This window comes from Diadema antillarum, unplaced genomic scaffold (assembly GCF_040938485.1).
Source record: "Diadema antillarum isolate AM-2024a unplaced genomic scaffold, OU_Dant_1.0 seq00000460_RagTag, whole genome shotgun sequence".
NCBI classification, from domain to species: Eukaryota; Metazoa; Echinodermata; class Echinoidea; order Diadematoida; family Diadematidae; genus Diadema; species Diadema antillarum.
Window position 1 is genome coordinate 2429581 of NW_027271431.1, and position 11756 is coordinate 2441336.

At 38.9% G+C, this 11756-nt stretch overlaps 1 protein-coding gene across 1 annotated transcript; it reads left to right on the forward strand.

Annotated features, from left to right (window-relative positions):
* On the forward strand, positions 1 to 8029 carry LOC139733107 (uncharacterized). Its single transcript, XM_071643950.1, has 3 exons — positions 1 to 1674; positions 2665 to 4380; positions 5237 to 8029. The coding sequence occupies exons 1-3, from the start codon at positions 233 to 235 to the stop codon at positions 5631 to 5633; spliced, it is 3555 nt and encodes a 1184-aa protein (XP_071500051.1). The 5' UTR covers positions 1 to 232; the 3' UTR covers positions 5634 to 8029.
* The last annotated feature ends 3727 nt before the right edge of the window (positions 8030 to 11756 follow it).

Genomic DNA, 11756 nt, shown 5'->3' on the forward strand with positions numbered 1-11756 from the left:
TATTGCGCAGTCATTCTGTGATGCTTTCGTTTGGGCACGTGCAGACTACTGCATTTCCTAAAGAAAGTGGCAAATTTATTTCATTCGTCACTTAGAAGGAGATACGGTTGTAACTTTCCATCTTTTGACATTACACCTATATCTCAAGTACTAAAGATCCAGAGCTCCTATCATCAGAGCATAAGGGATAATCACTACTACCAGCGCAGATTGGTTTCCGCGGGATAGGAGGATGGCATTTTTCTCACTTGTGGTCGTATTGTCCATTCTCGCTTATAGTTCTGCGCAGGTCGACATCCTAACCGACCTCGGAACCATTCGAGGAAGTCAAGATGATCTTAACGGTGAAACTATTAACGACTTTCGAGGAATTCCGTACGCCGAAGCGCCAGTAGGGGAAAGGCGATTTTTTTACCCAGTGCCAAAATCTTCATGGGGTGACACCGTTTTCAACGCGACCCAATATGGACCTTCGTGTCCACGGGTCTCGCCAAGCCCTGATCAGTATGCGACCATGGATGAAGATTGTCTCTTCTTGAACATTATTGTACCAGCAAATGCTGTCACACAAAATAGCGAGCTACCTGTTTTAGTATTCATTCCTGGGCAAGGGGGTGGTGCTGACTACGTAGGAAGCGAAATGGCCGTTAGAGGATCAGTAATTGTAGTCACCATCAACTATCGCTCCGAAGTTCTTGGTTACTTCAGCACCGGCGACGACTGCATACCAGGCAACTATGGATTATGGGATCAGCGCCTTGCCGTAGAGTGGGTGCGAGATAACATAGGTCCATTTGGCGGTAATGGCAGCAGTATCACCATCGTTGGACAGGGTAAAGGGGCCGTAGGTGTATCAGCCCAAATTCTTTCGCCTCGTAACGATAACCAAGTTTTCCAGCGTGCAATCATTCAGAGCGGTGTGTTGGAAGACGATCTTCACATCATGAGTGACGATGACGCTGAGGATCTGGCTGACGAGTTCGCCGATTCACTGCAGTGCAACTCCAGTGCGTGGGCGAGTCGACTCGATTGCCTGCGAAGTAAATCTTGGCAAGACATTGTTTCAAATAGCCCAGTGCCAGGATTCTTGCCTCGCATCGACGGCGACTTCTTGCCGGAACCTGTTGGCGAACTTATAGAAAGGGACGATATTTATCAGTACGATGTCATCTTCGGGTTCAACAGTGACGAAGGAGTCTTGTTATCGAATAATACAAATTTCCCTAACGTCACCAACGAAGAAGACGTGCGCCAAGTCCTGCTCGATATGTTCATTGATAAGTCCGACAATAGGGAAGATGCCACTTTGGGTTACGAGATGATCGATCTCATGTACGTCGATCCTGTCGTCGGTCTAACAAGTGAAGGAGCCGCTGAGAGACTTTTGTTAGCCGTTTACGGAGACGATAAACTTATCTCGAGATCTGTGAAGTATCTGAGACGTCATTCAGAGAGTCAGCAAGCCAACACGTACATGTACTTCTTCGACTATGTGGATTTTGACTACGTTAGATTAATCTCTGACCTCAGAACAGGTGCTGCTTCTGGGGAAGAGTTGTTCTACCTCTGGGATTTAGTTCTCGGTGAAAATACAACCCTTGATGCGGCAGATGCGCAGACCACCTCAATTCGAACGAACATGACTGGATATTGGACGAACTTCGTCAACACCGGGTATAGTATCTTAATGTCCAAATGATACAGTACATGGATTGCGTGAAATCGGCAATATTAGTAGAACGCATAAGTGAAGCTGCAGAAAAATCGTCTATAAGTATTTAAATTTCAATACTGCAATTTCTGGATGAGAAGGCTACAACATTTCGCGACGTCACGCATCTACAACGATATAAAGAAAATGTGTGTACAAAATATGTGGGAAGAATTTAACATATTTCAAATTTTCTAGCATTATGAAAAAGTGCTTCTCGTACGTATTTCAGAAAACGGTGAGACTATCACGAAGATGAAATTTGTACCTTTCATTAAAATCAAATTTTACTCTTCTTGTGAATCGTTGAAATGACAAACTGTTATAATCTCCTCATCCAGCGATAGTGACACGAAAATCTTTAAAAACACACACATAAAAAATTAAACGTATTGTCCGATCATCTCATACCTTAAATTTCACTGATGTATTCGATTGATATTGCTGCATTTAGCTCCATGTGTACTCAGTACATTATTTTGGTTTCATTTTCCTTTAACCATTTACAATTACATCATATCTCATATGACAAGACTGTATAGCAAGCACATGTTAATGTGATCGTCAAATTTGAGCTTGAACAAAAATTATTTCTATAATGTTGCAGAAAGGTTAAATGTCGGTATAGTACACACATACACACACACACACACACACACACACACCCATCAAGCACAACAGTGCATTATGTAAATACAGCACGCACGACATTAGAGAACCGTGGGAAACGGTAATTGTTTGGATATAAAGGTATTTACACGTTCAGTTTTTGTAATCATTATAGTCATTCATTATTTACTGTAGGTCTACTGATATTGTCTGGCACTATAACCAGTTCTATGTTTATGAGCATCGAGTTCTGCGGACGAATACTGTGAATAATCCTCAAGTTTTCCATAGAGAGATTGATAAGAGAGAAATATGCATGTATTCTGTGTTTTTATTTGAACAAGGAATCCTAATGAAGGCCCTGCCTCTCCGACACCATCGCCAATGTGGCCCCAGTTTGACGCGGCGAACGAGACGTATCTCTGGATCAAAAATGCCACTGAGATTGACGAACATCTGAAGGCGGGTTTCACCAAACTTTGGCTGGAATTTATTCCCGAACTCCTTACTCGGAACCAGCCGGAGACATGCAGCGCAGAAGCACCCGTCCCTGACATCCTGACAGGAAACGACCGAGACAATGTCGACGAGTTCATTGTTGTTAGCGTAACTGATTCTGAAGACACTACGCTGGGACAGGTTCGAGGAACCGTGCGCACAGCTGATGAAGGGGTCGGTGGACGACGCATTGCCAGCTTCTTAGGTTTGCCATACGCAGAGCCACCCATTGGTGACCTCCGCTTCAGGAATTCCAGGATCCTTGAGGACTGGGGAGAAAATACATTCCGCAATGCGACAGAGTATCCGGCAATTTGTGTACAAGGTGGTGGACTTGGCCAACCGCCACTAGCACCAGTAACCGAGAGTGAAGATTGTCTGTTCTTAAATATCTATGCACCTGTTATAGAGCCGGACTCATTACCTCTTCCAGTTATTGTTTATCTGCATTCTGGTTTGTACACATCAGGTAACGGTGTGACATACGATGGTTCAACACTCGCCTCGTATGCTAATGCAGTCATTGTTCCACTTAACTACCGTCTGGGTCCTCTTGGATGGTTGAGCACACTTGATGAGGAGTGTCCTGGTAACTTTGGACTGATAGACGTTGTCACGGCTCTGCAATGGATTCAGCAATACATCAGCAGTTTCGGAGGAGACCCCAACAGCGTGACAGTGTTTGGAATGGGTACTGGTGCACAGCTCGGCCATCTTATATCTCTGAATGGTCTTAATGATGGACTGATGCACAAGATCATTGCACTTGGGGATTCAGTACTTTCTCCGCCTATTCTTAGGGCATCGACAAAGAATCCTCTAGAGTTAGCTGAGGAACTGGCGCAGAATGTGGAATGTCCCGTGACCACCACACGCGCCCTCGTAGAGTGTCTCAGGAGCAAACCCGCTGAGGAAGTGCAACGAGCATCATTCGGCCAGCAAGGTCTTTTCGAATCGAATTTGTTCCCAGTTGTGGATGGGATAGTCCTGAAAAATACATCCGACAAGATTCTCCAGTCTGGTGATTTCGAAACTATTCCTCTTCTCGTCGGGGCTACAGAGATGGACAACACTATCTTTACAAGCGTTTATTCCCCCACAGGGTGCCCCAACGATGCGATAGCTACCCGTATTCTCGAAGATGTTGTTGAAAGTATCTACGACGGTCAACCAGAGGTCGTCTCTTTATTGGACATGTTTTACCTGACGAGCGACCTGTCTCCGGCTGTGACCTACGACGAGTGCAAGATCGGTCACCAGGTCAGCGAGCTGCTAAGCGATATGTGGTTAAACGTGCCGTTTTTTGAGACTGCAAGACTCCTAAAACAGGCTGATAATAAGGATATGTATGTCTATTTCTTAGGCTTCCGACCGAGTGATCATCTCTACTCTGCCTTCTTACCTCCGTGGGTGGAGCTTACATTCGGTGACGACGTTCCCTATGCATTCGGCTGGCCATATGATAAGACAATTACGGAGAGTGTCGGAATGTGCTTCAGCGTGGCCGATAGGGTGGTCAGCATTAATTTTATGGAAATGATATCTTCCTTTGCTCGAACAGGGTATGTATAGATACACATTTTTAAATTTCATTGATTTTGTATATATCCCTCATATGATTGTGATACTAATTGTGATAACATCGTTGATTGTAATATGGGTTTTTCCGTTCACTTTCGTCAAAATTTCATTCTGTCTAAAGATGTCATTTCATTTCAATGATATCGAATGATCACACAGATCAACATTCATATAGTTCATACAATTTGATTTTGTTTAGGATGCAATTTCTGACGAAGGTTAAAAAATCATTAACAATCATTCATGGCAATTTGGGTATTGTTTTCCGTTGCTGCTTATATGGTACTTTCTACCTTTCTGTTAAAATATTTAAGGCAAACACTCTAAAAGTGCCTGAGTCGGACCTTTCCTTATATCAAATTATAAGGAACCCACTTTTCTATACAAAACTAAGGAAGTAATGCAATACACTCCTGTATCTAGTGAGGGGTTTGATAAGTCACCTGTTTATAAATCATAATTTTATGACCATCAATTGTTAATTTTTGTTCGGCCCTGTGCCACTGTCATCCGTTTGGATTTTGAATATTAGACTGCCCTTCCTGACTGTCTAAAAGGCAGGCTTTATTTAATTGAAGAAGATGCATCCCTCTGGTACATAACTGCATGCCCATGTGATCATGAGCAGGAATCCCTAAAGTTATCTAAATGCGCAAATCAAATAAAAGATTCTATACAAAATGCTTAACACAAACACAATCAAAAAGATACATGAAAGGAGAATGCTTGTGAAAATATCATGCTAAAAGTATTTATGCTCATAGAAACGTTATAACAATATTTTGTCGTTTCAAATTGTGAATACATTTATTTCTCATTCACTTTGCATCGTAATAGTGTTCCCCAGACAGTTCTTCCTGAAGTGAGGCAGTGGGATCCCTTCGACCCAGCCTCGTACAACGCCCTTATCTTGGACGTTTGCCCCTACCAGGAGCCCCTACCCAGAGGAGCAGAGAAAGACATCTTCTGGAACACCATCATCGCTGGCTTAAGCAACTTCGACGCCTACAATGATGACGATCCTCCTATCACGACAACGGTTGAGACTTCGACGCCCAGTCCGTCCACGGTTTCCAGTTTCATTGGCTTGGACGTAACTGTGGAAGAGGCCGGCCGGATTATCGGTGGTTTAATAATCGCTCTCGTTGTGTTAGGAGGACTGATCCTTACTGCAATCTTGATAATGTGCGTCTCCTCTTGTTGTCGATCCAATACTTCAAACAAGCCTGTGTAATCACGTGGTCATGACGTGACTACACCATCCCAATCGACAGGGCCATGAGATGCCAGGGACTTCGACCTTCCTCGGTATATAGAATTAATTCAGATCTAATTAAAGGGGAAATCCAGTCCAAATATAAGTTAGTCTGATATGAAAGAGTGAAATATTACAAGTTCAACAGTATAATTTTGATCGAAATCTTATGAAAGATAAGGAAGTTATGACATTTTTAAGTTTCGCTATTTTGGGGGGAAACAGTTCTTGAACAGTCATTATGAATATGCAAGTCGCAAAGTGAGCATTTCATTCCTTCACAACTTACCATATACTAGTTTGTACATAAAAATTTTTGAAATTTCCAGCTTTTCATTCAAACGCAATTATGCCCGAGGCTCAAATCCTTGTGTATCAAACTAATTACTATTCTGAAGTTATTCAACCAGAAATAACATCATGTTTCAGACTTCAGGGACAGAAACATTTAATATTTGTCATTGTTTGTACACGATCAATGGAAAATTCTGAGGGTATGACATGGTTAGCTCACCTTTTGCATATTCATATCCACTGTACAAGAACTGTGTCGCAAAAATTAGCAAAACTTCAAAATGTCATTATAACTTCCTTATTTTTCTTCCGATTTCAGTCAATCTTTTACCGTTGAACTCATAAGATTTTACTCTTTTTAACCAGACTAACCTATATTTGGACTGGATTTCCTCTTTAAGGAGTATAGTCGTAGGTCATCGCCATTGTCTCGGTGTAGCTATACCTTTCTGTTACAAAGCTGATGTTGTGATAACTTGGGATCATATAATTCATTCTATATGCCATGAAGTAAAGTTCACGACATTTCATGATTGTCTTAGCATAATAAGTGTCTATTTTGTTAGGTCTTGGCCTTGTGGGCAGAGTATATAGCGGCACCAAAGATTACTCGTATATAGAAATTAACAAACTTCAGTCATCTCCTATGAATATCGTATTAAGGCTATAAAAACATGCTACGGTAGGATGGAAACTATCCATGCCCGCCTGTCTGGGACTCATCATGAGTGACATTAATGCTTACATTTTGTTGTGTCTTATGTCGAACTGCCACCACTCGATTTTCACCCATCTTCCAGTCGTTCATTTATAGTGACACTATTTGTCCTCTCAAAAGTGCCTTGCTGAGATACCTATCTCGCAATGTTTTGTTGACGAAGCCGTAAGGGTTTATTCGAAAGTGTTTCTCATAAACTATACATACTATAGGCTAGCCCGACCAGACGCTGATTATACAGTGACTGGGTTGTGTATAGTTACATATAGGCCTGTATATACTGTCACTAATGAATGTATGGTATAAGGTTTAATAGAAGCATAATCAGGTACTTATTTTTGTCTTTTTTCATTAGAATGAAGTCTCCAGATATTGCTAAATTCAAGCGTAGAAAGGGAGAAAACGTCTGTAACAACATCTAGCATTAGCTGTGCAAACTTTACACAGCTGTTCTCTCCTAGAGAATCCAGTTCTTCCATAATCATTTGTCATTGTTTGTAAGTCAACTTGCTGAACATTTTCACTATCGTAACAAGTATGCAACTAAATGTTTTAAAAAAAATCTCGGAAACAGCATAAATAAGCATAATCAACAAGCTGCAATCAAACAAACAAAAATGCATATTACAGGAAAAGTAAACAGATTTAAGATATCAAAGGTTAATAGTTTATGTCTAGGTTGTCTCCTTAAAAAATATTGCAATTCTGTTTGCAGATTATCGTACTGAAAACTCTTTTGTAACTTAAGAACGTGTGGATTTAAATGTACTTGCTGCATTTCATTGCGATCTGCTTTGTTGTAGGTTGGGAATTTTTTCGTTTGGGGTATTTATCAGTTGCGCTATGGATGATGTGTGTAAAAGAGTTGTGAAACAGCTTATAGTGTAGATAGTCCATGATAAGAGCTCTGTACCAATGTGATTATTGTATTTTATTGTATTGTTTCTTCTCCGATAGAAGTCATGTATCTTCAGGATATAATATTGATATATAATGCAATTTTCTTTTATATAAATTGACATCATAATGTTACCCCAATAGCGCCAAAAACTGCACATTCAATTTCTTTTTACCTCAATCTTAACGTCATTTTAAACATCCATCCAAGGCATATTTCAGGGTCTATATACGATGTGTAATATCTTCATAGGCATTATTGTTTGTCCTCTGTGCACTGTGCTCGGTGCGAAGGTACAACACAAAGTGCGGTGATCATGCTTGATGATTACTAATGTAGCAACCATTGTGTATGAAAATTGTAGTGAAACAGTGCGTAATGATCAAATATTACGAATGATAATAGTGTTCCTAGTGTCCCTTTCTCAGTGATAACACATTGTAGTAAAACTGTTTAATGCTTAAAAAGACGTGTATATTATGTATATACATGATGTATATATATATATGTGTGTGTGTGTGTGTTTTATATGTATATATATATATGTATATATAATTATATATATATATATAAATACAGCGTGTATATGCATTTCGGTCTTATAGTAATAACAGAAAATGGAATGATAGCAAGTGGTAGAAAATAAAAAGTTGATTTATATTTTTTTTTTCCTCCTTCGATATGTCTCCTAAAGAGAAATAAACAATGAAAATCATTAATGGAGCTTCATTGCAGATTAGCAGATTAGCACTTTTATCAGGATATCTCTCGCTTCCGCAACTGCACAAAAATGCTAAACGCACGCAAGCACACACTCACACCCATAACTGAATATATATATATATATATATATACATATATAATGGGATGGTGCTGATGCTCGTACCTTACGCCTCCGTCATCTTGGGAAGAATTATAATCGAGACAACAGCCGGCATCCTGCAACATTTTTTGTCCTCACTTGTCTCGATTATATATATATATATATATATATATATATATATATATATATATATATATATACATTTATATAGATATACATATATATATGCAATATGTATATGAAGAGCTTCCAACCATAGTTTGAGGTGCTAAATCCATTGAAAATGATGGATTTAACGCCTTTTCGAAGCAGGCTCTTCATATAAATTGTGACAATGAAAACAGTAGTTGTTGAACGATCCCAGTTGGGTATCATGGGAACGTTCGACTTTAGAAGGTCTTTCTCAGCTTTATTGTCTGTTTACATACAAACACGGATGGAATTTTATCTTGGGAATAACAAACCATATGGTATACATGAACATAATAAATTGAGTGTAATTTCAGTATTTGCATTCAGGGCATACTTGGCAACACATATTTTTCGCAATTACAAGACATAAAACGTGAAAAATAGTTATTGTATATGATCATACATGTATATGGATAAACAGACAAAGCTGAGGAAGACCCATAATCAAGGTCGAAAGTTCCGATTGCTTCTCCACCTGACATCTATTGTCTTCATTGTCACATCATTCTTCCCAAGATGACAATAGCGTTTTGAAAAAATATCAGAATCATATACCACTTTATTTCATAATTTATATTTAAATACAGTATATAAATGATACGATATAGGTAAAGTATATATAGCATCTTCATCCCCGAGGAAGGGGGCGGGGCGAATCTTTTGATTTTGATAAATACCAATTGGAATTTAATGCATCGTGACTTTACTATAGAGTCGTGATTATATTACTGGTAATACGCGGATCAACAATGTTTAGAATAATACATGTATGTATATATATATATATATATATATATATATATATATATATGTGTGTGTGTGTGTGTGTGTGTGTGTGTGTGTGATATGAACAGGCTACATTTTTAGCCCTAAAAACTCATAATGAATGTAGGAAAAGGATTTAATCTTTTGTTTTCTTGATAGAAAGGATGAGTAAAATCTACTTATGGGTTTGATTTATTATGTTGTATATTGTTAGTTTCTCTCAAAAGTTTAAAAAGGCTGGAATGCTGGAAAATGATTTCATGAAGTTCTTATAAGCCAAATAAATTTACCTGTATATGCAAAAATGCAATGATATATAATACATAGAATATAAAGACTTGAGCACCATCGAGTGCTTAAAGCATAAACAAGGGATGAAAGAAAAAACAGGAATATGGTAGCAATGATGCACGAGATAGGACAAAACACCATGCATTGTGCTGATTATGTTCGAAGTGTTGAATACATTCAAACGAATTCGAACAATGGAATAGCGGCATTGCGCAAGCAGTGCTGGTAGTCACATAATCGTCTCTTACTAAATTGAATAATCAATTTGCGAAGCTGGATAACTTTATTTTTTTCAGACAAAATTTAGGTGACAAAATTTGAGAATACTGTAATTGACATATTAATTTTCAACAAATCGAAAGTGAATTTGGACAACATAATGGATGCGGATACATTATAATGACCCAAAGCCTCCCACCAGACCGGTTTACTAACATATTCAAATTTTATGCATATATGTACCTTTTCGACGATGGTTTTTCCAGAGTTTTCCCGGCGTAGCAACAACCAATGCATGAAAAATAGATTCAAAGCATAAAAAAAAGTGTTATTGAAGTACAGGTTATACGGATCAGTGTTTAGTCAGGATGGAAGAAACGTGCAGTACACTGTATACAACTTTCACCTTCTTTTTTTTTTTTTTGAATATACAAACCGGTCTGTTGAACTTTACAAGCGCACGGTGTCAATTTGACTGGCAAACTTACGAACTGAACCGCCAAGACCCTATTTCATATTCATGGCCGGCGCCACGTTTTCCCCCAACAACACACGTTGTGCAGAAGAAGAACACATATCGCAGCATGATGTTCAAAATCGAAGAAAATGAGAATTAGTGGTAATTTTTGTGAATTTCTTTGATGCATTGCTGCATTATTAAGTCCATGTGTATACTCTTTAAATGTCATTCCACTTTAACAATGGGATACACACATAGAAGGAGCCTACCTGTGCTATATAAAAGGGAAAAATGGAAAAGACATGTAGAGTGTTTAAATAAATATTGGATGAAAACGCGTTTATGATTAGGCCCTACAGCTAGCGATCATGGGAACAGCTATCGTGGTTTTTGATTGACCAAAATTATTTTGAGAGCTGGGAGTAGTGGCACTTATTCGTAATCTGATCACCGTGTTTCATTACTAAATGAACACTTAACGAAGTTGGAGTATTTTTTGATACACGAATTCAAATGCCAAAATTTAAGATTTAAGAACAAAAATACAAATTCGATAAAAAAATTAACTATACAGAACGGTTGTATATGACGAAATCCCTCAAACTTGAATGAACGAAACAACCGTTTGACTCGCGAACTCAGACAACGACGATCAATACATTTTCCTATATTGATTAAGATATACATATCAATACTGGATCAAAATTAACGGTTTATCCTACGATAATCCATTTTGGTTCATCACAAACGGTATCAACCAGGAACATTGTTCCAAACGAGTAGAAGAATTCGGATCACCCGATGTTTATGCCTCACCTCAAATACCGGTACACAATACAAAGAAAACACAAAGTTAAACAAACCAAAGAAATGAAATGTATTTTCACTTTAATCCATGTGTGGAACATATTAAAATGCGCATTGCCAATTCAGGTGCAATTTCACCATAGGGGAAATGAGGTATCAGTGGGAACACCAAAGTCCCATGTCACACTTTTTTTTTTCTTTTTTTTTTTTTTTTGCTATGGCACGCAGTGTCTGCATGTGTTGTTCATACAAAATACTCGTAAAAGCCTATGACACAAGCGCAAAACAGCGTCTGCTGCGTTGGTAGTTTTTGGCTTTCCATAGACAAGGTTAAAAATTTTGCTTGTCACTCGCGTGCGTGCCACTCGCTGGAGAAACTCGTGTGTGCATTCATTTTCTGCCTAGTTATAGCCTGCAGTGCTGCAACACAACACGTACGCGGCGTCTTCCGCCGTTTTCGCCCATTTAACTGCACATCGCGCGCGCACCATCCATCCATCCACACAACCATCTCAGCACAGCATCCGACTATCATATCTTGGACTTAACACTTTTAAGCGCATTTCTGGGAGACGAAATTCTGCTTTGTCAATTTCAGCTTAAAAAGTCTACTTTTGATTGCTTCCACAGCTGTC

Coding starts and splice junctions, on each gene's coding strand:
- LOC139733107 (XM_071643950.1), top strand. CDS start 233: ATGGCATTTTTCTCACTTGTGGTCGTATTGTCCATTCTCGCTTATAGT. Junction 1,675..2,664: donor ACGAACTTCGTCAACACCGG/GTATAGTATCTT, acceptor TATTTGAACAAG/GAATCCTAATGAAGGCCCTG. Junction 4,381..5,236: donor TCTTCCTTTGCTCGAACAGG/GTATGTATAGAT, acceptor GCATCGTAATAG/TGTTCCCCAGACAGTTCTTC.